The sequence below is a fragment of the Heteronotia binoei genome, chromosome 1 (genome assembly GCF_032191835.1).
Source record: "Heteronotia binoei isolate CCM8104 ecotype False Entrance Well chromosome 1, APGP_CSIRO_Hbin_v1, whole genome shotgun sequence".
In the NCBI taxonomy this organism is placed as follows: Eukaryota; Metazoa; Chordata; class Lepidosauria; order Squamata; family Gekkonidae; genus Heteronotia; species Heteronotia binoei.
This window is the reverse complement of record NC_083223.1, coordinates 118,227,286-118,249,565: the sequence shown is the minus strand read 5'-3', so window position 1 is coordinate 118,249,565 and position 22,280 is coordinate 118,227,286. Positions and strand designations below refer to the sequence as shown.

The window sequence follows — 22,280 nt, the reverse complement described above, 5'->3', positions numbered from 1 at the left end:
CTTAGCGCCTCCCTCCTCTGGGTGGAATAGTCATGTGAGGGTGATAAGGAGTCAAAAGATCTTCTCTCAACAAAAGGCTTCCAAGGATTAAAGAAAAGTATGAGGCCTGAATTGAATATATGCACTTATGCTACAGTAAAAGCAGCAAGGCCTTGTGAGCAGCTTTGTGTTGGCAGCTGCAACGTATTCTTTGTGGAAGTCTGTTAAGGGAACAAGATGTTGTATTGCTGGAATGGACAGGCAGGCTTAATTGTTATCAATGTCTTTGCAGTTGCTAGTCCATTGGGATGCTAGTCATGTAAAGCTAGTCAGTAGTGGTCAAAGAGAAGAAAAATAACCATTCCTGCAAACAGTAAGAGTTAGTATTGGGATGCTGCTATTTCTCCTGAGTGGGATGGCTGAGGGGTGGAGAGAGAAGAGGAGGACAGCTGGAAGGAGTTTCAGCAGCAAAATTGCTGTTCTGTGTTCCAGCTTGCAGTCCCAAGAGACTTCATCCTGGGTGTTCCTCCCAGGTATGGGTTCTGGGGTCCTTGGGATTTCATATGATCAGTAGCTAGCTCAGCACCAAACATTTGCAGAAGAAAATGTAAGGATGTGTGCCATGAGTAATTATGAGTCTTAGTGAATACTTGCAGAGTAATTCAAACATATTCTGGTTTAACATGAAATTAATTTGAAGACTCCTTAGCAGGTGCATGAGTCCTTACTAATAAGGAAGTTTTCAGAGTTTGCAGAGAAGGAACTGAAACACGCCAGTTTAATGAGGCACATGCCACTGTTATTTATTATTCAGGAAGTTCCTGTAGGAAAAACTGAAAGCTAAAAACTCCTTACTGTCCACAGCATTTTTTGTGATATTTTAAAAAAAAATCTGAATGATTGGATTTCTGGTGGCAGATGTATCATTATTGAAATATTACAGCATACACACTTAAGATGCTTTCTCTAAACTCACCTGATTTTAGGCAGTGCTTTGGAATGACTACGTAAACATGAGATGCCAGAAGCTTTACTCATTTGTTAGTTGTATGACTGCTGTTTGGATTAATAGATCAAAGATATAGTCTTGTAAATAGCTATCTTGTAATTGCTCTGGAATTGGTTTGTTTATCTTGCAGAAGTCACCCTTGTTTATCTGCTGTCCCAGCAAATTTCAGCAAACCTTGTGTGACTGAGCTGGCCCCAGTGATAGAGCCTGACTTTGGGTATTGATGTTTAGTGAGGCCTATGGAAGAATGTATTTATTTACTTCATTTATAGTCCATTCTTCTCACCGAGACTCAAGATGAATTACAACATGTAAAAACAACCAATGCTATGCTCCCACCCTACATAAGGCAGGAGACTTTCAGAGGTGGCTCGCCATTGCCTGCCTCTGTGTAGCAACCCCGATCTTCCTTGATTGGCTCCCATCCAAGTACTGACCAGGGCCAACTCTGCTTGGGTTCTGAGATCTGAAGAGATCAGGCTATCCTGAGCTACCCAGATCCAGGACTAGTTAGGTAAGATAGTCCCCTGTGCAAGCACCAGTCATTTCCGACTCTGGGGTGATGTTGCTTTCACAATGTTTTCATGGCAGACTTTTTACCGGGTTGTTTGCCATTGCCTTCCCCAGTCATCTACACTTTCCCCCCAGCAAGCTGGGTACTCATTTTACCGACCTTGGAAGGACGGAAGTCTGAGTCAACCTTGAGCCAGCTACCTGAACCCAGCTTCCACCAGGATTGAACTTAGGTCATGAGCAGAGCTTAGGACTGCAGTACTGCAGCTTTACCACTCTGCGCCGCGAGCAGGACTGGCGCTAGGGGTGTCTGTGCCCCTAGGTTGAACCGTGCTCCTCCGCTGTCACAATGACGTCACTCACACACGCATGCAACTTTGCCGAGGCCTTGGCAAAGTTTGGAAGAGCAGTGGGCACACCTAGATCACGCTTGCTGCCCTGCAATGCGCCCCCATTTTGCTGTGGTGACCCGAGACTTGGGAGACCTCGGCAAAGTTTGGAAGAGCAGCAGCTGTGCCTAGAGCATGCTCGCTGCCCTGCCACGCTCCCCTTTGCCGCAACCTCCTGAGCCTTGGGAGACCTCAGCAAAGTTCGGAAGGGCAGTGGGTGCACCTAGAGCATGCTCACTGTCCTGCCACCCCCCAAACACACTTTGCCGCGGCCTCCCAAGCCTCGGGAGACCTCAGCAAAGTTCGGAAAGACAGTGGGTGCCTAGAGCCAGGCGCCCCCCTCCCCCTTTGCTGCGGCCTCTGGAGCCTCAAGAGACCTCGATAAAGTCAGGATGGCAGCGGCACAGCCACAGGGTGTGGGGAGAGGGGGTGCCTCATGCAGCAGCCCTGGCCATGGGGCTCTTTTAGATCCAGAACTAGGCTTACAGAATTAGAAAATAACCAAACAGGAGTGGCATGGCATAACTTTATTCGGAAAGTGGGTTACAAATGTAGAAGGCAATGCAGTAAAGACAGGGTGATACATACAATAAACATTGCAATAGACCTAAGTCTTCCATTATAAAAGTGACTGCTTGGACTGTTTGATTATACCACTGTTCTAATCCTTTTATAAAAATGGTCTCCTAAATATTTCTGTTTGGCACGTTTTGTATTTTTCTGTGTTCAGAGCCTTAGCTCACCCCTGCCCTAGTACATAGGGTTGCAAACCATTTCTTATTTTGTACAGTATCTCAGTTTGGCATTTTCCATACTTGCTTATGTCAACAGCGGTTGCCCCCCATGAGACAGTGAAACACTCTACTCTGAAGTACTGATGAATAAAGCTGTGAAGGTGGAGGGGCTAGAGTACAATATTCCAGGTTGCCTTGGGAGATGTTACTATACCTGTTCTCTTCACACTACTTATATGTGTTGCCCTGAATGTGCGAAGGCCCTGAAAGTAGTGTGAGGGAAGCAGAGAAAGTTTTCATCTGAAGTGTTTCATCATGACGACGATAGTCTTACAGAGCTTTATGTCAAATTCAGCTTGCAGAAAATATTGCAATTGAAAGAGGAAGTGCTACTAGATGTAAAGAGGGGACTTTTTTGGTGAAAGGAACTGAAATAATTCTAAAAACAACATTGCAGTTTGGAGCAAGAAAGCTGCCTTGTGAAAAATACCAACCTAACAGTGACACCAGGGGTACATTACCCAGAGTGTAGGTCTCTTGGTATAACTTGCAGTAAACTTGGGGGTGTCTGCATATTCAGGTGGAGGACTACATAGGAAAGACAGCTAAGGAAGTCTACTGATCTCTGTCTAGCTTTGGGAATTGGCTTGGACCTTGTTCTTGAGTTTTTCAGAAAGCGAAAACGGAAGGGACAAGCAAATGAGAATACTGATTACACTGTTGGATCAGAGCACAAAATGGAAGTTATAATGCTGCCTGTGTATTATTGGGAGTAGCTCCCTTTGAATTTGTTGGGACTCACTTCATAGGACTGGGCTGGCCTTGCAGCAGTTTTTTATCCTGAACAGAGTGGAAACTGGCTGAATGAAGACTTGTCTTTTTGTCATGTAGAGTTTTGCTGTAAGGGGCAGAAGCTGCTGTGTGACAATAATATGACTTAAAATGAGTTGGACTATTTCTTTGGGTGATAACTGAGAGGTTGCTCAAAAACACAATTGTTTCCTATCTTGCCACCAAGAGTCTCAAAATAATGTACATTCTTCCCCTTTATCCTTGTGACAGCCTTACATTATATGGTTACTGGTCTGGTTCATTGATAAGCTACTGCTCTGAATGGGGACTTGTAATTTGAATTCTTTTCTGACCAGTGCTACTTACTTATGACACCTTAAAGACTAGCACATTTGTTACATCATAATCTCTTGTTAGCTAGAGCCATCCTCATTTGATGAAGTGTCTACACATGGGGAACTTTCAGTGGCTCGACTTTTGGTTAGTTCATGATTCTTGAAGTGAAATTTGTGGCATCTCAGCTGGCATGAACTTTCCATGAACATTCAAGCTGTTTATGGAGGTTCAAATGAGTTCATGATCAGATATATTTCCAGACAGTCTCCGCTGATTCTAAATGTTTACCAAACTTCAAAGCAGTATAACTTAGACATTGTGTAAAGGAGCATCCAGAGGAGATCCTGTGCGACTCTGATGTCTCTAACTTGCACAGAATTCATTCTGTACACTCCTGCACCTGTCGGAATGACAGCTTACTATTTTGGCAGGCGCAGATTCAGGGCTGTATAGAACAGATCCTGTGCAAACTAGAGATCTCCAGCTAACTCTCCTCTACCTGTCCTCCGTGTTTGGCGAGGAGTGGATTTACAGGGTCCAAGTTATGGTGCTACAAAGAAGGTGCCCCAAGGAAATTGCTTTCTGGGGAAATGACAGCTAGTCCCCAGAAAGCACTTTCCTGGGGGCACCTTCTTGGGGGGGGGTGGTTTATAACTTGGACCAGGAGTGGCCAAACTTGCTTAATGAAGAGTCACATAGAATAAACATCAGATGTTTGAGAGCCACAAGACATGAATGTCAGATTTTTGAGAGCCGGAAGGAAGGAAAATAGATTGGGGGGGGGGGGGAGGGAGAGGGAAGAAAGCAATTTTAACTTTAAATGTGTTCTTCAAGCTGCTGGCTGATTTTGCTTGCATAAGTGATTTAAAGAGACAAATGCCTTCTCTGAGCCAGCCAATGGGATGGTGGGGGCTTTGAGAGCCACATAATACATGTGAAAGAGCCCACATGGGGCTCCTGAACTGCAGTTTGGCCACCCCTGACTTGGACCCTGTAAATCCAATCCTCACCAAAACTGGAGGGCAGGTAGGAAGGAGCTAGCCTCTGCAAGGTTGGTTTCTCTAGCACACGGGGTGGGGAGGGGGGTGGGGGGGTGCGAGGCATTCTAGCGGTTACAAACCTCATGAACCAAACCTCAGATATTATTTTGCTGATTTATTTATTCCTATAGTCTGTCTTTCTCAAGACGGCTTAAAGAGTTCTTGATCGCTGTTCTTTCACATTTGTTTAATGCTGACGTGATCCAGGCTGATATTAGAGATTCCATACTGGAGAAAAACTTGGACAAAGCCAATTTGAATCTGATTGGTTATAGTGTAACTCTTCATACTATGTTTATTTTTAAAAAGAAAATAATCTTTTTAATATATATTCAGGTGGTGCTACCAGTGAATCTACTGACCTATGATACAGTGAACATTGTTATCAGCCATGGCATACAATGAAGGCATCAGTGGGGACCCTAATCAACTAGCACAGCATATAACTTCCAATATCCAGAAGATCACACAATGCAGTAAGTTATATTTAAAGATAATGCTAAATTTTAAAATGTAACACATGCTTCTGTACCCTTTTCAGGCTGTGGCTGTTATATATGGAGAATCCTTATTTAAAACTGATCGTTAGGATCTTAATATTTCATAGGAATAGTATTAAGGATACTGAAATTTTTGCAGTGAACTTGTTTGACAGCTGATCATACTATGTTCTGTGCTCATGCTTAGGTTATGCTTGCACTAAATGGCTTGGGCAGTTGCTGACATGTTTGTGGTGCCTGATTATTGTGAAGACAACCCTCAGCAGACACAGAGATTTTCTGGGAGTTGGCTTCTGATTTTTCCAGCCTCCCCCCCCCCCCCAAAAAAAAATACTTTATCGCAGCCTTGTGGGGATAATGAAAATGGGGGTTTTTGGGAGGAGGGGGGATCAGAAGTTGACTCTCAGCTGAGAGTGATTTTCTGATCTGTGAACACAGTAAGTTATTTTTTGAGGTGGTGGTGATGTGAATTAGCTGGGAGTGGGCTTCTGTTCAGAACCATCCTAGTCTTTTTGCTGTTACCCTGGAAGAACTACAGAGTGGAGAAATCAGATGAGAAACTGATTCTCCCAGCCGTTCAGGGGCACAGTGAGAAATTTGGAAGGGGTGGACCAGCATTCTGTTTCCAGCTTCTGATTTTTCCCTTTCCTTAATGTTCTTCCTGTGTCGTTGCAAAACTGGAGCACTGAAATAAAATGGGGTGAGGGCAGAAATGGCATCTCAGCTGATTTCCCCTGTTACCTTATATTCTCCTCCAGTTCGTTCAGATTTCTTGTAAGGCTGAGATACAGCATGAAGTTTCCTGTTTAAGCCAAATAGCCATGAAGAGCATGCTGAATTATCAGTTCCCTGATTGTGACAACTGATCGGAATAGGAGCTGAACCAATGGGCATTTGTGCATCCCAGTCTGAATGAAGAGTGCATCAGTTTTGACATTCTGGATCAAAATTTTCAGGCAAGATGCAATTCCGGAGTCACTGGAAAAAAGATAATAATGTTAGGAAAAGCTGAAGGCAGCTGGAAAAGAACAGTTTATACCCCATGCTTTACTCAGAGTCTCAGAGAGGCTTACAGACTCCCTCCCTTCCTCTCCCAACAACAGATACCCTATGAGATAGGTGGGCCTGAGAGAACTGCTCTGAGAGAACTGTGACTGACCCAGTGTCTCCCAACTGGCTGCTTGTGGAGAAGTAGGGAATCAAACCCACTGTTCTTAACCACTACACCAAGCTGGATTGACTCTATCAAGGAAACCATGGCTCTCAGTTTGCAAGACCTGATCAAGGCTGTTAGATAGGATGTTTTGGAGCTCATTAATTCACAGGGCTGCCATAGTTGGAAGCAAGTTGATAGTACTTAATACACACATACAGTTAGACTTGTTTGACTTGTAGAGCTTTTGAGGCACCTTGCCACAATTTATTTCTCCTGATAATATTATCTGGATCCTGTTATACTTTTTCTGAGTATTGAAACATTTGAGTTAAGAGTAGCGAACTGACTTTCACCAATTGTTTTTATACTGGGATGGTGCTGTGCAAAATTGAAAGTGGAAAGATAGGAATATGCTTTTCCTGAGGGATCTGCGGCAAGGGCTTGTGTTGGCTTTGGGCCTTTCGGTGGGTGCTAAGCCCTAAGTAGAGACTTGGCCTTAGTTGTGGCAGGTTTTATGGGGTTTATGGCACCATGCGGCCTGGGGAGGACCGGTTAGCCTCCCCCTTTTGGGGAGTTAGGGGTCTGGCATGATCAACCTTTGGGTGTGGCCCGAGGTGTGTGAATGCAGACTGTCCTGGAGACTCGATTGCCTTTCGTTGAGACTCGCGTCTGGTGTCTGGGCCCTCCGGTGCAAGCCTCCCTGCTGGGCCTGCCTGGCGGGAGCTGTGGCACACAGCTCCGGCTGGGGGGCCAGGTCTCTCGCCCGCTTAAAAAGGCAGGGGAGCGGTCTGAGGAGACCCCTGGCCCTGACCTGGCCGCAATTTGGTTGCCCTTGCTGTTGCTGTGTTATTTAATAAAGTGGCCCATAGTTTCACCAATCTAATTGTGTCCGTCTCTTTATTCCGACTTGGGGGGGCAAATTCTGATGTCTCATTTGTCTGAAAACAACTGAACATCAAAGCATGGCCCTTTTTGAATAACCTCTGGGAGAGATGTATAATGGTAGAAAACTATATCAGAAAGTAGTGCCACCTGTAGCCCATTTCTGTTGTTTGCACCTTAAAGTCTGTTTGAGGTGCTGGGCTTTATACTGGGTAGTATGATGGGAGGCATTACTCAGCAGTTCCATGTGTTGAGGACTTGGACAGTATCTAGAAATGCTGAGGAATAGAAGATGGGAATTTGAGGAATATTTGGCTTCTGCATGTTACATGTGACTCAGTGCTTCATCTACTCCTAGGCCTCCCATGTGGCATATGAGAGTTCTACCACTGAACCACCAGTGCTGTAGCCGGATATGTTTTTTTCAAGTATATTTCTATATAATGCAACTGATTCAGTTTGCAATTTGCTTTTGCAATGTATTGGGTTGCAGTGTTTTCCAGTAAACTGCTTAATTTGTATCAGTAATACTTTGGAGTCTTTATCTTTCTTCTGGAACTCATGTACCCATTGTGGTGATAACCTGTAAGAACAAAGGCCTCTAGCTTAAGGGGGCTGTACTACCAGGTAGGTGATGGAGAAAAATGTTTCCACTTTCTCACTGATGGTTCCCTTCTTTGCTGGAATGCAAAGCTTGCAAAGAGAATTCTGGGATCAGGAGACTTGCATATCTCCTATTGAACTGGGAGGTACAAGCTGCTGGTTTGCTTTGTACAAGTGCTCCTAGATGAGCAGACTTGGACTTCACTCTGTAGTTTTCAGGGAACTGCAGAAGCTGTAGTCATAGTGATGGAATTTCTTCAATCAGTAATCTAAGAAGGTATATTTGATGGATATCCCATGACCTTCTGATATAAATACAACTCTACATAATATGTAGCTAGTTACCCTGAGTAAAAATATTTGTATTAAGTTCCTGCCTTAGAAAAGCTGCCATGATAGTGTCATGAGTAATAGCCTCTTGTGCTTCTTGTTGCCTGCTACCTTTAGTTCTAGTTGTGTTAGGCCTGCCAAAAACATTTAATAGTAGGAATATCTGATACTGGATAAGAGTTATTTAGAGGAACACCTGACAAAGCCTTCCTGTGAATGTGTAAATATTCTTTTTGCTTGAGAACTTTACATAAATAAAACAGGATAGGGGCTGCCTCCATGACAAACTGGCTTTCCATAGGTAGGGAGTTTTGATAGGGAGAGTATTTGGTCTTGTTCATCCCTACTGTGGGCATCTGATTCCAAGGGGGTGGTGGTATTTTTTTTCTGAACAAGAAATTTGTCCTTAATTCATATCCCCTGTGTATGGATGGCAGAGTGGCTGTTCCCACAGAGTGGCTGTTCCCACAGAGTTAGAGGCACGTGTAAATGCTTCAACTCATGTGGCTCATCTTCTTGGATGTTTACAACTCATGGAAGTTATGCCAAATCTTTGGGGTGGCACACCTCTTGCATGTTGTGAACACAGATAGGGGAGATGAACCACATCTTACCATTTAAGCAGGTTGATGTGGGAGGAATTGTAGAGGCAAAAGTTGCCATGTAAAGAGGATCCTTGGTGTTCAAGAGCATAGAATGATTCTGCTGCATTTTGCCATTCCTGAGTGGCTTCCTAATAATGATGCATTCATCTGACCACATTAATAAGACATAATGGAGTCAACTGTCTTATGTCCAGATTTAGAGGCAGGGAGAGTTATTTAAACATGAGTAAGTTTGTGGGGCTGATGACACAGCAAGAAAGGATAGGAAGAACTCTTTTTAGTAAAGCGCTTGTTTCCCTTGCTCCAAATTATTGGAATAGAATTTTCCTGCAGGTTTGCTCAGTATGGGAAACTATCCTCAAGAGTCCACTTGCTCACATATTGATATTAGAGCTAACTTCATCCATGCTTCTCATTCTACAACATTTCATTTCTGTGCTCCTTTCCCAGTTTTAGACTCTGAGACTGACTTCAGAAGGAAAGAAGGCGTTAAAGAGAGCGAACAATGGCCTGAAACTGATCACTTAGTTGTTAGAATAATCTCTGTGTTCTCAGACTTCTTAAATTATGGCTCAGTTATAAATGGTACCTTTTAAGATTAATGTGTGAAGTACTTCCATGCTGGCTGTGGGCATGCGATCTCTCTGTAACCATGCACTGGAAACAAACCTTTAAGACAATAATCCTTCTATACTTATTGTTTTGGATGACTCTGGTCATGCCTGATTCAGATGTAGACATACACTTAAGAAGCCCTAGGTTAGTTTTTCTATTTCATATCATTCCTTTCTTGGCAAGTGGTACCCCACATAACATTTTTGGTTCATTATAGGTATAGTACACAAGTAATTCTGCTGAAGAATCTTTGTTTTCCATTTTATTATGTCACTATTTGCATCTTTAACATTGACTATTAAAAAAAATTAAGCCACCCATTACTGTTACATAGATAATTAAAGGAGAAGAATTACATGAACCCATTAAAATATCTTAAAAGAAAAGTGGATCACAAGCAAGGAGCCTCTTCTTCAGATCATATTTATAATTTTTTGAAATCGCCTTCCAACAATAGTTAGCCAAGAATGTACACTCCTATAAAGTGGGAAGGCTAACTGATTTCTCTTAACTTCAAATACCACATGAAGCTATTTATACTTTAATATTTTAAAATATATTTTAAAAAGTTCATTTTTGCTACTTTAACAAGGTAGATTTAAAAATAGTCATACAGGTTTCTCATATAAATGAATATCTGTTGGCCCTCAACCAACACAAACCACTTGTGTGAATTTACTCATGTCATTCTCAGACTCTTCTCACAGCAGGATAGTACTGCAAGTGTTTGATCTACAAAAGGCCATGTTATTGTGTTACTCCTTTGTGTCTTATTCCTCTCCATGGCTATTCTATTCTAGATCTCTAGACTTCTTATTAGGAATGTTCAGCTGAGCCACTAGGCTGGCTTTGTTTATGGCTTGCAGAAACATCCTCTATGACCTTTTGAGTCAAGACCAGCTACTGTCCCCTATATTCCTTTCTGTATCTGAGACAATATTTACCCTTTAGTGATTACAAACTCTAGAACTTGTTTCTGAAAAAGTCCTAATCCAAGCATCCTTATGCTACTAGGTAGAACTTGGAGCTGGGTGAAGTGTTTCAGCAAAAGTCCCAATGCTAGAGTGGCCTGGGGGATGTAACCCCCCGCCCCTTCTTGCATACATATGTCATCTGCTTTTGGGCCACTATTGCATATTTCACCAACAGACGTCCATCACACAGGAAGTCTGTGATTTGTTTTTGAGCAGGATGTGGTAGGACTACAGTAAGTAATCACTGCTTGGGCAGGTACTGAGGAAGGAAATTGACTAAGGTTGTAGCTGAGAGAAGAGAACCATCATTGTTCATTTTAAGAGCTTTTCTTTTGACAATACGTTTGGACTGGGCAAAACTGCTTTTTCAAGCAGGAGATCTCCAAGGTGGTGATCTCCTGCTCCTCTAGCCAATTCTCCACTGCCATTTTCTCATTAAAAAATGGCTGCCCCAAGTTTCTTTAGCCCACACTGGGTGCAGTTCCAGAGTGGCTTATTTCAGCAACAAAACAATGGCGTGTACAGCCTTACAAATCAGCTGTGAGAGAGCTTTTATTCTGTATTAGGTTGCAACTCACACTTTAGGAAGTTCAGTTCAGTACCTTTACTGGCATACAACACAGTCTAGGAACTGCAGGATAATCTGTGAAGCCTCAGTAGTATAGTGGTTCTGTAAATGTTTGTAGTGGGTCATAAAAAGGCAGACAAAGTTAATGGAGTATGGAAGCTATCCTATCCAAACTAGACTCTTGTAATTATGTCAGGTCGCTAATGCTTACTCTTTAACACAAGTTGTAATTGCTCAGTTAAAAAAAACAAGTTGAACAACATTTATGTGCATGGTATTCTAAGCCTATGTGGATAGTAAGGGGTGTATGAGAAAGGCATTTTCCCCCTAGGTATATTTATGTAGAGTATTTTTATGTTTCTTCTCCAGGACCTTCCCAATGTAGCTTACAAAAGAGAAATAATACATATAAAAATAAAACATTAACAGGCATTAATGAATTAAAATCTCCCTTCCATATATCACTTTTCTTTTTCCAGCCTTTCTGTCTTGCCCTCCAGATTTCCAAATGCTGTCCAGATATCCAGTAAACTCAGTTTCCTTGTTTTGTTCATGAGATGCTGATAGCATGTTTACCTATTTCAGTGCAGAGGTTATCTTGTATGGCCTCAAAAAATCCACAGAGCCATAACTGTTAACTAAGATCTCTTTAAACCATTAGAGTTGGATGTCTACTGAAATTATGACTGGAAAAAACAACCAGATGGGAATGCTTCCTCCACTTGCCAAACATGCTTTTGCTGTGTTTTCTGTTTGCATTTCAAACCAATACCCATAAATTGGTCTTGAAGCTCACCAAACCTGTTGAATTGGGGTGTGTGTGTGTTCCTTATCTAATAGAGTAAAGCCTACAATAATGTAGGTAACTACTTCCTCCATGCCATTCTGTTACTCGCATTTGAGCTCATGTAGTTTACTGGGGATTCTGTAGGGGGAAATTCCTGCTCTGGTTGATATACAGTGGCCGTGTTCACACAGTGTGTTGAGTCCGTGTTAAACTGACCTGGTCCGAATATCTTTGTTCTGGATATTATCAATCAGACTGCCATACTGCAATTCGAATCACTCTGTGGTGAAACAGTCTTCTGCCATCCACATGACGGCACCATGCAATTCTTTTTTCTTCCACTATTATGTGCATGTCCGCATGGGTTAAAACATTATGTGGTTATGCGCATATCGCTAAGTAGTAAAAAAAAGTATGGCAACCATAAATTGGATGTCTGAGGCTCCTTTTGCTCTGGGACAGCCTTAAGACATATGGAAGTTGGTTAATATCGCAGCAGAACTATCCAGATGGAGAAAACTACAAGGTGAAACCGGAGAACTCAAACACCACAAAGGAGCAGGTAACAAAATCTGGTTTTGAGAAGGATTGGTGGGGGGGTGGGGCTACCACGAGTTAATACTGGGAGGCAGATGTTGCTGTCTGATCTGCCACTTTAAACCCGGAAGGAAACAGCAGCGACATCTGATTATACTGTGCGTCTGAACAGGCCAGTGACTTATATTAAAGGAATATAAGGGCCAGTGACTTGATTCAAGGAATACAGAGAATACAGCCATTAAGAGGATCAGATCCTTAAATTGTTATCTAAATCCAAGTGTCTGATTTGTGGGAAGCCTTTAGCCAGTAAATCATGCTTATAAATAGCTATTTGTCTGTGGAATTAGAACATTCTTTACATTTTTTACAGACTGCTTCTGTAAAGCTTTTGATAAGGTGGTAAATGTCTGAAGTACCTGGACAGTTGAGTGGAAGGAACATATGCTTACCCACAAGGCAGTTTTACCCCAAGCTGTGGTGTTAAGAAGGGATGTGTAGGCTTTTTTTCTGTGTTTTTCAGACCTATTGGAACCTCCCAAAATTTTGGGATTTCTGAAAAATTCCACATCCCAAAACTGGCAAAGTATTTGGATCTGGGATTTTGAAGAAATCCCCCTTTGGTGGGGTCCAGTAGATGGAAAGAACAGGGGGGAGGAGCGGCAAAGCTGTAAAACACATCTCAGCGGCAGCTTCTGCCTCTCAGCTGTTTCCCCAGTCTTTTTTGTAGTCCTTTTAAGCCAGCCTGGTTTAAAGGGACTTCAGAAGGAAAGGGGGGTAGTTGATAGGTGGAAAAAGGCAAGTAAAGAGAGTAGCTTCCTAGCATCTCATCTGTCCCCCTGGTCTTTTCTGTAGGCCTTTTAAACCAGTCTAGTTTAAATGGACTGCAGAAGAAAGGGCAAGGGGGTTGATAGGTGGGGAGCAGCTGATAGGCAGGGAACAGAAAAGGGGGAAACATCTGATAGGTGCTTCTCAGTTGTTTCCCTGATCTTCCTGCTTTCTGAAAATATCTGGGGGGTTTGGGGATTTTTTCCAACAACATCGTGGATACTTTTGTGATGGCAAGATATAGTCAAAAACCTGATATTTTTCAGGTATATTTTTGGCTCAGGAAGATCCGAATGCATACCCCCTAGTGTTAAACTAGAATGGGTAGTTCATGGGAAGTCAAAGAGCTGACTGGTTGACAAAGTGGAAGAAAACGCTGTCTAGGTGGCAACATGAAGGAGATTGTTTCCATTCCTTGATTTTAGACACAGTCAACTCTTCGTCTCCTCACAAAAACAAAATAGGTTATCAATTTTGTTTAGAGAGGTTGTTGCACTTTGTGAACCACAGACAGGTTCAGTTGCTTGCTGTGTAGAGGTGCTTAGTGGTATAATACACAGTCAGAGCCAAATACAGTAAAAGACTGCTTTTTGTTGAAAAAGGAGGTTTTAGTGTTACAGGTTCTGTTGCAGTTGGAGTACACATCTCTCAGGTGAAAGAATCTTTTTTAAAAGCAGGAAATACCACCAAAACGTAGAATGCCAATTAAAGAGCTTTCAGTTGAAATAGTTTTATCAGTTACCTGAAATCTTAATTGAAAGGGTCACCCCTAACTTTTTTTTTTTAAAGTCAGGCTTTAATTATTCAATTTATTATAAGAACAAAGAGAGAATTGTAATTAAGTATCAAAGAAAATGTTTAGATTTGCCCAATATTAAATTTTTTCCACTATTTGATTAAATCAAAAAGCATTTTTCTCTGCATGGTGTTAAATCTTTTCTATAATATACTGCTGCCACTATAATACAGCTCCAACCCAAGAAACCATGAACACTACAGGCTGTGTATCCAGATCAGTCCCTCCATTGTGATCAGTCCCTCCATTAGGCATGATGGATGGGGGAGGGAGCACATGTCCAGATATGCAGGATCATCTATTAAGTATAGTGTATGGTTACTGGAGGCCTGTGTACCTCAGATGCTTAATGCTAAGAGCTTTTTCATTAGTCTTCTGCTTCTGGAGGACTGTGGAAGCTTTTCCCCATTTGTAATCCACTCTTGCCCCATGGCACAGAGCGGTAAAGCTGCAGTATTGCAGTCGGAGCCCTCTGCTCACAACCTGAGTTTGATTCCAGCAGAAACTGGTTCAGGTAGCTGACTTGAGATTGACTCAGCCTTCCATCCTTTTGAGGTTGGTAAAATGAGTACCCAGCTTGCTGGGGGGGAAGTGTAATGACCGGGGAAGGCAATGGCAAACCACCCCGTAAAAAAGTCTGCCGTGAAAACGTGAAAGCAGCGTCACCCCAGAGTCGGAAACGACTGGTGCTTGCACAGGGGATCTTTCCTTCCTTTCCTTGCTGAAGTAGGATGCTAACATCTTTTAAGATGACCAGCAGGTGGCACTTGATTGTAAAGTGTGCTAACAAATTTGTACCACAGTCTTCAACATATTTCTTTGGAGCTCATTCTGTCATTGGAATTTAATTTCTACTGAGTAATCTGAACCATTCATTTACACAGGATGAGTTGAGTAAATAGATTGTGCCTGATAAAATTTAGTCTCTAGTCTATATCATGATCAAGTTGATGGCTCAGTCTCTAAATTTATACTTACATATATCGTACAAAGCACTGCATTCTTTTTTTGTGTAACTGTTTTGGTATTGGGTTGCTAATTTCCTTTCCTATGGTGTCAGGGTAAATGATTAATGTAAGCAGGACACAGTCTAACCAAGGCAGAATAGAAAAGTAAAACTTTTACAAGTACTTCTGAAATCTAGTTTAAACAAATTTAACTCTGCCGGTATAAACCTGGTGGAACATAACAAACAGTCCCTGACACCAAAAAGAGCTTTGGACTGATGTTTTTTGAATAGCAAATGGCTTTTGAAACTTTGGATAGTTTCAAAAGCACTTTGTGAAAAGACATTGTAGATAAATTTCCACAGATGTACTGAGCTTGTTAGATGTGTATTCTCTAATGGCTCCTGAGTTTCGCTGTGTATTATACTGACAACACTTGCTTGTGTTACCTTGAACGTCCATCTTAATAGAACCTACTCCCAATTCTTTTGAAACTAAAATGTGAGCTTCTTGCAGATAAAAGTGGCACACTTAGCGCTGGAATAATGAAACTGTATGTGGACAGGGGCATACTGATTTACGATCATGGATTTTTTCGAGGAATAGTTTTGATAGAGTCTGGGGACGTAAGTAGCTAAGCATCTTTTATTTTGTAGTACTTATTTCTGTGGGATATCCCACAGTAATTGTTACTCCAAGGCATCCCTTGGCTTACTATCACACAGTTCTGATTGTGAACCCAGTAACTCACTTAGATACAGAAGACAGAAACCAGAAGATTATCTGGCTAACTCAGAAGGGAGAAATTTGAGGTGCCAGCCGGAGGGGGGGCGTGGTGCAACAACCCCCTGGATTGTGTTATCTATACTACATACTTCTGAACTACCAGTGGTTTAGTGCATGTAGTCTAGTGCATTTAGTGCATGCAGTCTAGTGCATGGTTTAGTGCATTTAGTGCATGCAGTCTCCATGTGGTATGTGGGCAACTGATAATTTGAAAATTTGCATTTGGAATAGTCTACTGAAATGACTGTATTGTACTTGGAAAGAGAAATGAAATTGTGTTCTGTATTCTTGTTAAAATTATGAACATGTGTAAATTTTTCCTTCTGTTAGTGGGGATGCTCAGTTAAATAGTTATTTTTGACTTTAAGATGTTTAAATCTTTGAATGAAATTTGGTTTGAAAACTTTGATTTTAGATGGTTCTAGTTTCCCCACTGTTTGGTTTCTAGAGGTGTGTGTGTGTGTTAACTACCACAGCTCTGTCAACTAGTGTACATTTCTGAACAGTCAAATTGAAATGCATGAAATGGTGGTGGAAATGTATCATTAAAATTTCTCTTTGTCTTTTTTACAAACAGCTGCAGAAATACAAAGAGTACTGAATCAACTTGGATCACCGCAAGATACACATGAATTGCGGCAGCAGCTGTAAGTACTTCATGAGGTGACCTTTCATTTAACTGCATTGTGAATACCACCTCTGTATGTGTTGATGTTTAACTAACATGCTTTGCATCTTTCAAGTGCTTGAGAATAGAAAAGGAAAGCAATGCTCATTGACTCGTTAACTTGGCTGTTTTTGGCACAAACATCCAGGTGATGTTTGAAGTGAGAGAATGCAGAGGTACCAAAAGTTACTGAGTTGTTTCAAAGTTAAAGCAGTGTTTGTATTTTTATTCCTGCTTTCTGGATGTAGAATTTCAAGAGGAGAGCAAACAAGTTGGGTTTGGTAGATTAATGCAAATGTATAGTTTGAGGAATGCAGCCCAGTGTACTATAGAGGGGAGGAAAGTAAAGCTACGTGGAAATGGTTTGTTCCAGGGAGATGTCAGTTCATCTGCTCTATCTAATGCATACGGCGACTATTTTGGTATATTGCTTAGTTGGGTAAAAAACTAAGGTACAGAATTATAGCCATTGTGTCATGGATTTTTCATTGTATATGTATTTTGTGCCCTGTTTATGAGTAGTAGATTTTATTGGCATAAGGAAATTTCTTGTAGGAGGGTGGCTTTTGGTACAGCATAAAGTTGAACACTTGATGAAAAAAGGAAATGAAAGTGGTTATGTCGCCACAGAGGCTGTAGTCTCTAAATGGCCTGGTGGCTAACTTTTACTCTGTGAAGTGGTCAATGAGGGCCTTATTTTAATGCATAAAACTTGGATTAATCTTAATCCATGGACCAGCATCCTATTTGGTAGGTACATATGATCATCATTCCAAATTAGAGTATTGTATTCATAAAACCAATTTAATGCTCATAATACAGGAAACAAATTTCTTTGTCTTGCTTTTCTGTAAAGGGGGATCTGTGAAACCTTTCTAAACCTCTTGTTTCATGTACAATGGGGAGCTTTTTCAGTCATTGGAATAAAGTCCTCTTGCCTTCCCTTCCCCTTACCTACAGTCAATATTTTAAATTGTAAATAATAGGCCACTTCTACAACTTATCATTTTCAAGGAATGCAATAGCCAAGTCTGGTTATTGTGATACTAGTAAATATTGCTTACGTTTAGAAAATGGACTACTGAGTATCTGTTAGGCACCAGTAATGGGAATATGTTGCAGGTAATGCAGTAGCTGAATTATTAACTTTCCATTTTAGACAACAGAAGCAACAGTATACAAACCAACTTGCCAAAGAAACTGACAAATACATTAAAGAGTTTGGATCTCTGCCTTCAATAAATGAACAGGTATAACAATGTTGTTGTTTTTTAAATCAATTAAAATTACATTGTCAGTTTTGCAATCCCCCTCCCCCCCATGGTTACTTCTGATGCATATCACAATTAATAGAATTTGGTGCTATTTTGTGTAATTAAGAGACAAAGCATTTCTGAGCCACTAGGATTCTAGGATGGTGCAGGCATTTAGTTTATGATCATTTAATCATGTTGACAGCAATTCAGCGCACAGTAAGGTAATGCTACTTAAATCCCATTAACTTTAGTGGGATTTTAGCTTAACTCAGTGTGCAGGACTGCAGCCTTTACTGTTTGGATGGGAGAAAAGCAAAAGCTCCTGAATGCATACTGCTGGTCACAAAACAGAATTAAAGTACCTTCCAAGCTCTCCTTAAAATTAATTGTTTTGCTCAAACCAACCAACAGTACTTTGAGTTTTTTGAGAGAAGATAAACAGAAGAAGATTTGGAAGAAATCCAACTGTCTACTTGCTCCAGATCTGCCCATTTGTTCTGGGCCTCCTTAGTGCTCTTTCTGTGCCATGTCTGATCAGTAAGAGCGTGGATTGGTAAGATTTCAAACTAACTGTGGATATTTGTCAAGTGACCATTGATTTACCAATGTGATATTGGTGCTAGTAACATAAAGATTGAAATTTGGTTCCTTGGGTAAAGCTGCAGCAGGCCAAAGCTGTGTCTATATCCTGTTCTCCCATCCATCCGGTCTAGAGTCCTAGTAACTAGATTGATGCAAACATGTTCTCCCCTGTATTTTCCAAAAAACTGAACAGGAGCATGCTTTTGTTTGTTGCTCCCTTTAGTCCACAGTTTTCAGCTGGAAATAGGAGCCCAGCCGCTCAGCAGCAATTAATATTTCATCATGAATTGTTTCCTCTTGTTTCTATGCCTTCCTGAAATACCAGGTTGGATGGTAACTAGAGTTTGGAGATGTGGAGATCCCAAGTTCAAATCCTTGCTTGCTTCATGGCCTTCGAGAAGTCGCTGATTTGCCTCTCTGCATGTTGTTGTGATCCCTCAGTGTAGATGCCTTTAAAATGCTTAGGATATAAAGCCACCAAGTTAGTGTCTATCAGCCCGGCTGTGATCATCCGTGGTCATATCACTCACTGTTCATTTCCACCTGTTAGATTTTCACTTTGATCCATTTGAGGTGAGTTCTGCCAATGTGCAGCGCCTTGATTTGTTCAGAAGGAGGAGCATCTGTCAGTAATTTGGCATGTAAAGGCTTCCGTATTAGAGCTTGCCGTGATTTAAGTATATATGTGTTCATTTACTTGTAAATTGAAAAGAGCACTGAAGATTGTATGTAGTTCTGGCAAGATGTCTTGCACATAATTTTCGTTTATGATGTACTGCTCATCCATGCGGTCTCCAGGGAAATAAAGGCCATCTATGAAATTCCTTTTACAAGTTTGCTATTTCTACTGCACTGAACCCTGAAGGGTTGGGAATCCTTGCTCAAAAACTCCAATCAAATAATTATAATTTCTTTTGCTTCAGTAGATTCTTTTTTCTCTTTCTTGCTATTTAGCGTCAAAGGAAAATACAGAAAGACAGACTTGTGAATGAGTTTACTACAGCACTAACCAATTTCCAGCGGGTCCAAAGACAAGCTGCTGAGAGAGAGAGGGAATTTGTAGCAAGAGTACGAGCGAGCTCCAGGGTATCGGTAAGTATAACCTGATTGTACCAATTGTAGAAAAATATGGAGAAGCCAGGGCAAGATGTTCATATGTTTGGGACAGCTTTTCACAGCAGCCATTTACATTTGGGGATGGGGGAGGACGGAATCATTCACCGTTTGCAAAATACAACATTTTGTGTTTCTGTAGTGACAAGAGCTGTGGGGTTTTTGTCAAATAGCAAATGAGTAATTATTTGGTATTGTTTGAACTAGTTTCTCTTTAGAACAGAGGTGGTTGAACTCGTTTGTTATGAGGGACAGGTCTGACATAAATGCCACTTTGCATGGCCAAACCATGCATGCTATAAAATGTAACATGAGGTACCAGAGATATAAACTTTATAAAGGTGGTTTAGCAGGCTTGATTGCATTAGGTGTGATATGCAGAGGAGTAGTGGGTGTGGAGATACCAGCGTAGGTAACAAAACAGGAAACCTGGGTCTCAATTCTGTCTAGGAAGATTCAGTCCAGAAGGATGCAAATAATAAATGGACATAAATCTACCATCAGAAACCACTCCGTTGCTGACCTAAGAATAGCAATAGTTTTACAAAGGAATTTCAAAGGGAGATTTGAAAGACTGCTGAATTGGTATTGATAATGAACCTCAAGGCAATGCATCTTTTTGGACTGAACTGAGAGCTAGTTTTCCTGTCTCATTGCCAATGTGTGCTATTATCGTCTGGCATCTGAAATCACTCTTCCAAGATAGAAGGACTAATCCAGATGTTCTTATTCCTAATCAGGGTCTTTGTAAAAGAAAAAAGAATCCAGATAGGAACAGAAGTTCAATCTCTTTAAAAAAAATTCAGAATAACCCAAAACAATCTCCTCAATGTACATTGTGCTTGTCATAAAAAATCCATCCACCAACCCTCCCTCCCTCCCCCACTCCAAAGAAGATGAACTGTGCCTGTACACAAAAGCTTATACCTGGCATAAAGCGTTGGTCTTAAAGATTCCCCTCCCTTTCTTCCCAGGGGAGGGGGAACAGCCCTGGAGAAGGAAGCAGAAGCTATGTGTGCATGTGTACAAGAGAGAGAGAGATGCTTGTCTTTATATCACTCCCTCAGCCATGGAGTTCTCTCTGTGTGTGAGTGTGAGAGAGAGAGACCGAGGAGGGGAGGGGGGAAAGCAAGCTATGGTGTGGCTGCAGTAGCAGCCCTGGGAAAGGAAGCAGAAGAAGGAAGTTGCTTGGGGGATGGATCTGCCTCGCACACCACATGTTTGACATCCCTGCTTTAGAATGTTCAGGGATGTAGCTGAATTAGGCAGGGTGGGGAGTTCAAGAAAAGGGGCTGCCATGTGGAAAGGGAATGTATGATCCAGGAGTCATGCTTAAATATATATTGCCGGAAGATCTGTTTGTGTTTGTATGCATACATGAACCCTTTTTGCTGATAAGTTGAGTTTAATTTAGAAATGTACTCAGTAATGGTTGTCTGAATTATTACAGAAGTGTTAGTAATTTAACACCAAGCTTAGAAGTGACGTTGTAAAGATATTTTCTTTTCTCCTTAACTTTTCAGGGGGGTGCCGCTGAGGAAAGTTACAGAGAAGGAACACTAGTATCTTGGGAGAGGTAAGGTATTCATTAAAACCTGACATTAAAGCCTGAAAATGACAGTTTTGCTTATTATATGCACACACACACACACTTTTGTATTCCCTCCCTCTCTCTCTCACACACACACAGAGGCTCTGAGTAAGTGCCCCTCTTGCAGTCTTCCCACCCACACATGGCGGCCATTTTCTGTAGGCGAATTGATCTGGCTTAATCTTTCCATCTCCTCCTCCCTGCCTGAAACCTCTATCTAGAAGAAGTACAGCCTATGTCTGCAGTGAGGACCAAAGCAGCTTACATCATTCTCTCTCTTTTGATCTGCACAACAACCCTGTGAAGTAGGTTAGGCTGAAAGTCTTTGAGTGGTCTGAAATCACAATGTGGACCAAAGCAGGAGGCAAGTGACTTAGGGTATAATGACAGAGTCCACCCTGCAAAGCAGCCATTTTCTCTAGTGGAAGCAATCTGTGCCATCTGGAGAGCAGTTGTAATTCTGAGTGACCTCCAGCCCTCACCTGGAGATAAGCAACAATGATTCCCCAGGAGGAAGTGGCTGGTTTGCAGGGTAGAGTCTATGGCATTGTACCTGTCTGAGTTCCCACCCCTCCTCAAACCCCACAGTCTCCAGGCTCCACCCCTCACATCTCCAGGAATTTTCTACCCTGGAGATGGCAATCCTATATCCTTCCCTTTATCTGCCCATCTGACTTCAGCTTTCCCTTGCCTCCCCCTATCCCTGCAGACTCTATGTAGGAAAAGGACAATCTTTTCCCATGAGGTTGGGGGGGAACCAAAGCAGATTACATCAGTCTCCTGTCCCCCTTTTGTTCTCCACAACAGCCCTGTGAGGCTGAAAGTCTGTGACTGGGCCAAATTCACCCAGTTAGCTTGCACAACAAGAACCTGGGTCTGGCAGACCCTGTTCTGAAGCCCTGTGCCACACTTGCTGTCATAGGGGGGATGTTGCTGAACATTAGCAAGCAGCCAGGCTTAGGTTAACCAACCTCCAAGTGGATCCTGTATCATAACTAAATTTCAGACAACAGATCTCTCTCTCCCTGAAGAAAATAACTGCTTTGGAGGGTGGGGTCTATGGCATTATAATCAGCAGAGGCCTTTCCCCTCCTCAAACCCTGCCCTCCTCAAACTCCACCACAAAATCTCCAGGAATTTCCCACCAACCTGGAACTGGCACCCCTATTTATTCTTTAAAAAATAAATGGCAATATCGATGATCCATGCTTTGGCATTCTTGGCAACCTGTGCTCCTGCTTTAAATACTTAACATACAGTTAAGAAGATAAATGCTGATATTCTAACTTTATTTTTCTCACATGCCATTGCTGTTGTTTTGGGAAGCAGAAATGCTAAGATACGGAGAAGCTTGGCTGTAGCTGC

General features: G+C 41.8%; 1 protein-coding gene across 1 annotated transcript in view; it reads left to right on the top strand.

Annotated features, from left to right (window-relative positions):
- The window catches only part of STX7 (syntaxin 7), a 36,923-nt gene that overhangs the window by 925 nt on the left and 13,718 nt on the right, over positions 1-22,280 (top strand). Inside the window, exons 2-6 of the mRNA XM_060239511.1 lie at positions 5,129-5,268; positions 16,284-16,353; positions 17,533-17,623; positions 19,166-19,303; positions 20,848-20,900. Coding sequence (XP_060095494.1) covers positions 5,184-5,268; positions 16,284-16,353; positions 17,533-17,623; positions 19,166-19,303; positions 20,848-20,900 — 437 coding nt within the window. The 5' untranslated portion in view covers positions 5,129-5,183. The remainder of the gene's footprint in view (positions 1-5,128; positions 5,269-16,283; positions 16,354-17,532; positions 17,624-19,165; positions 19,304-20,847; positions 20,901-22,280) is intronic.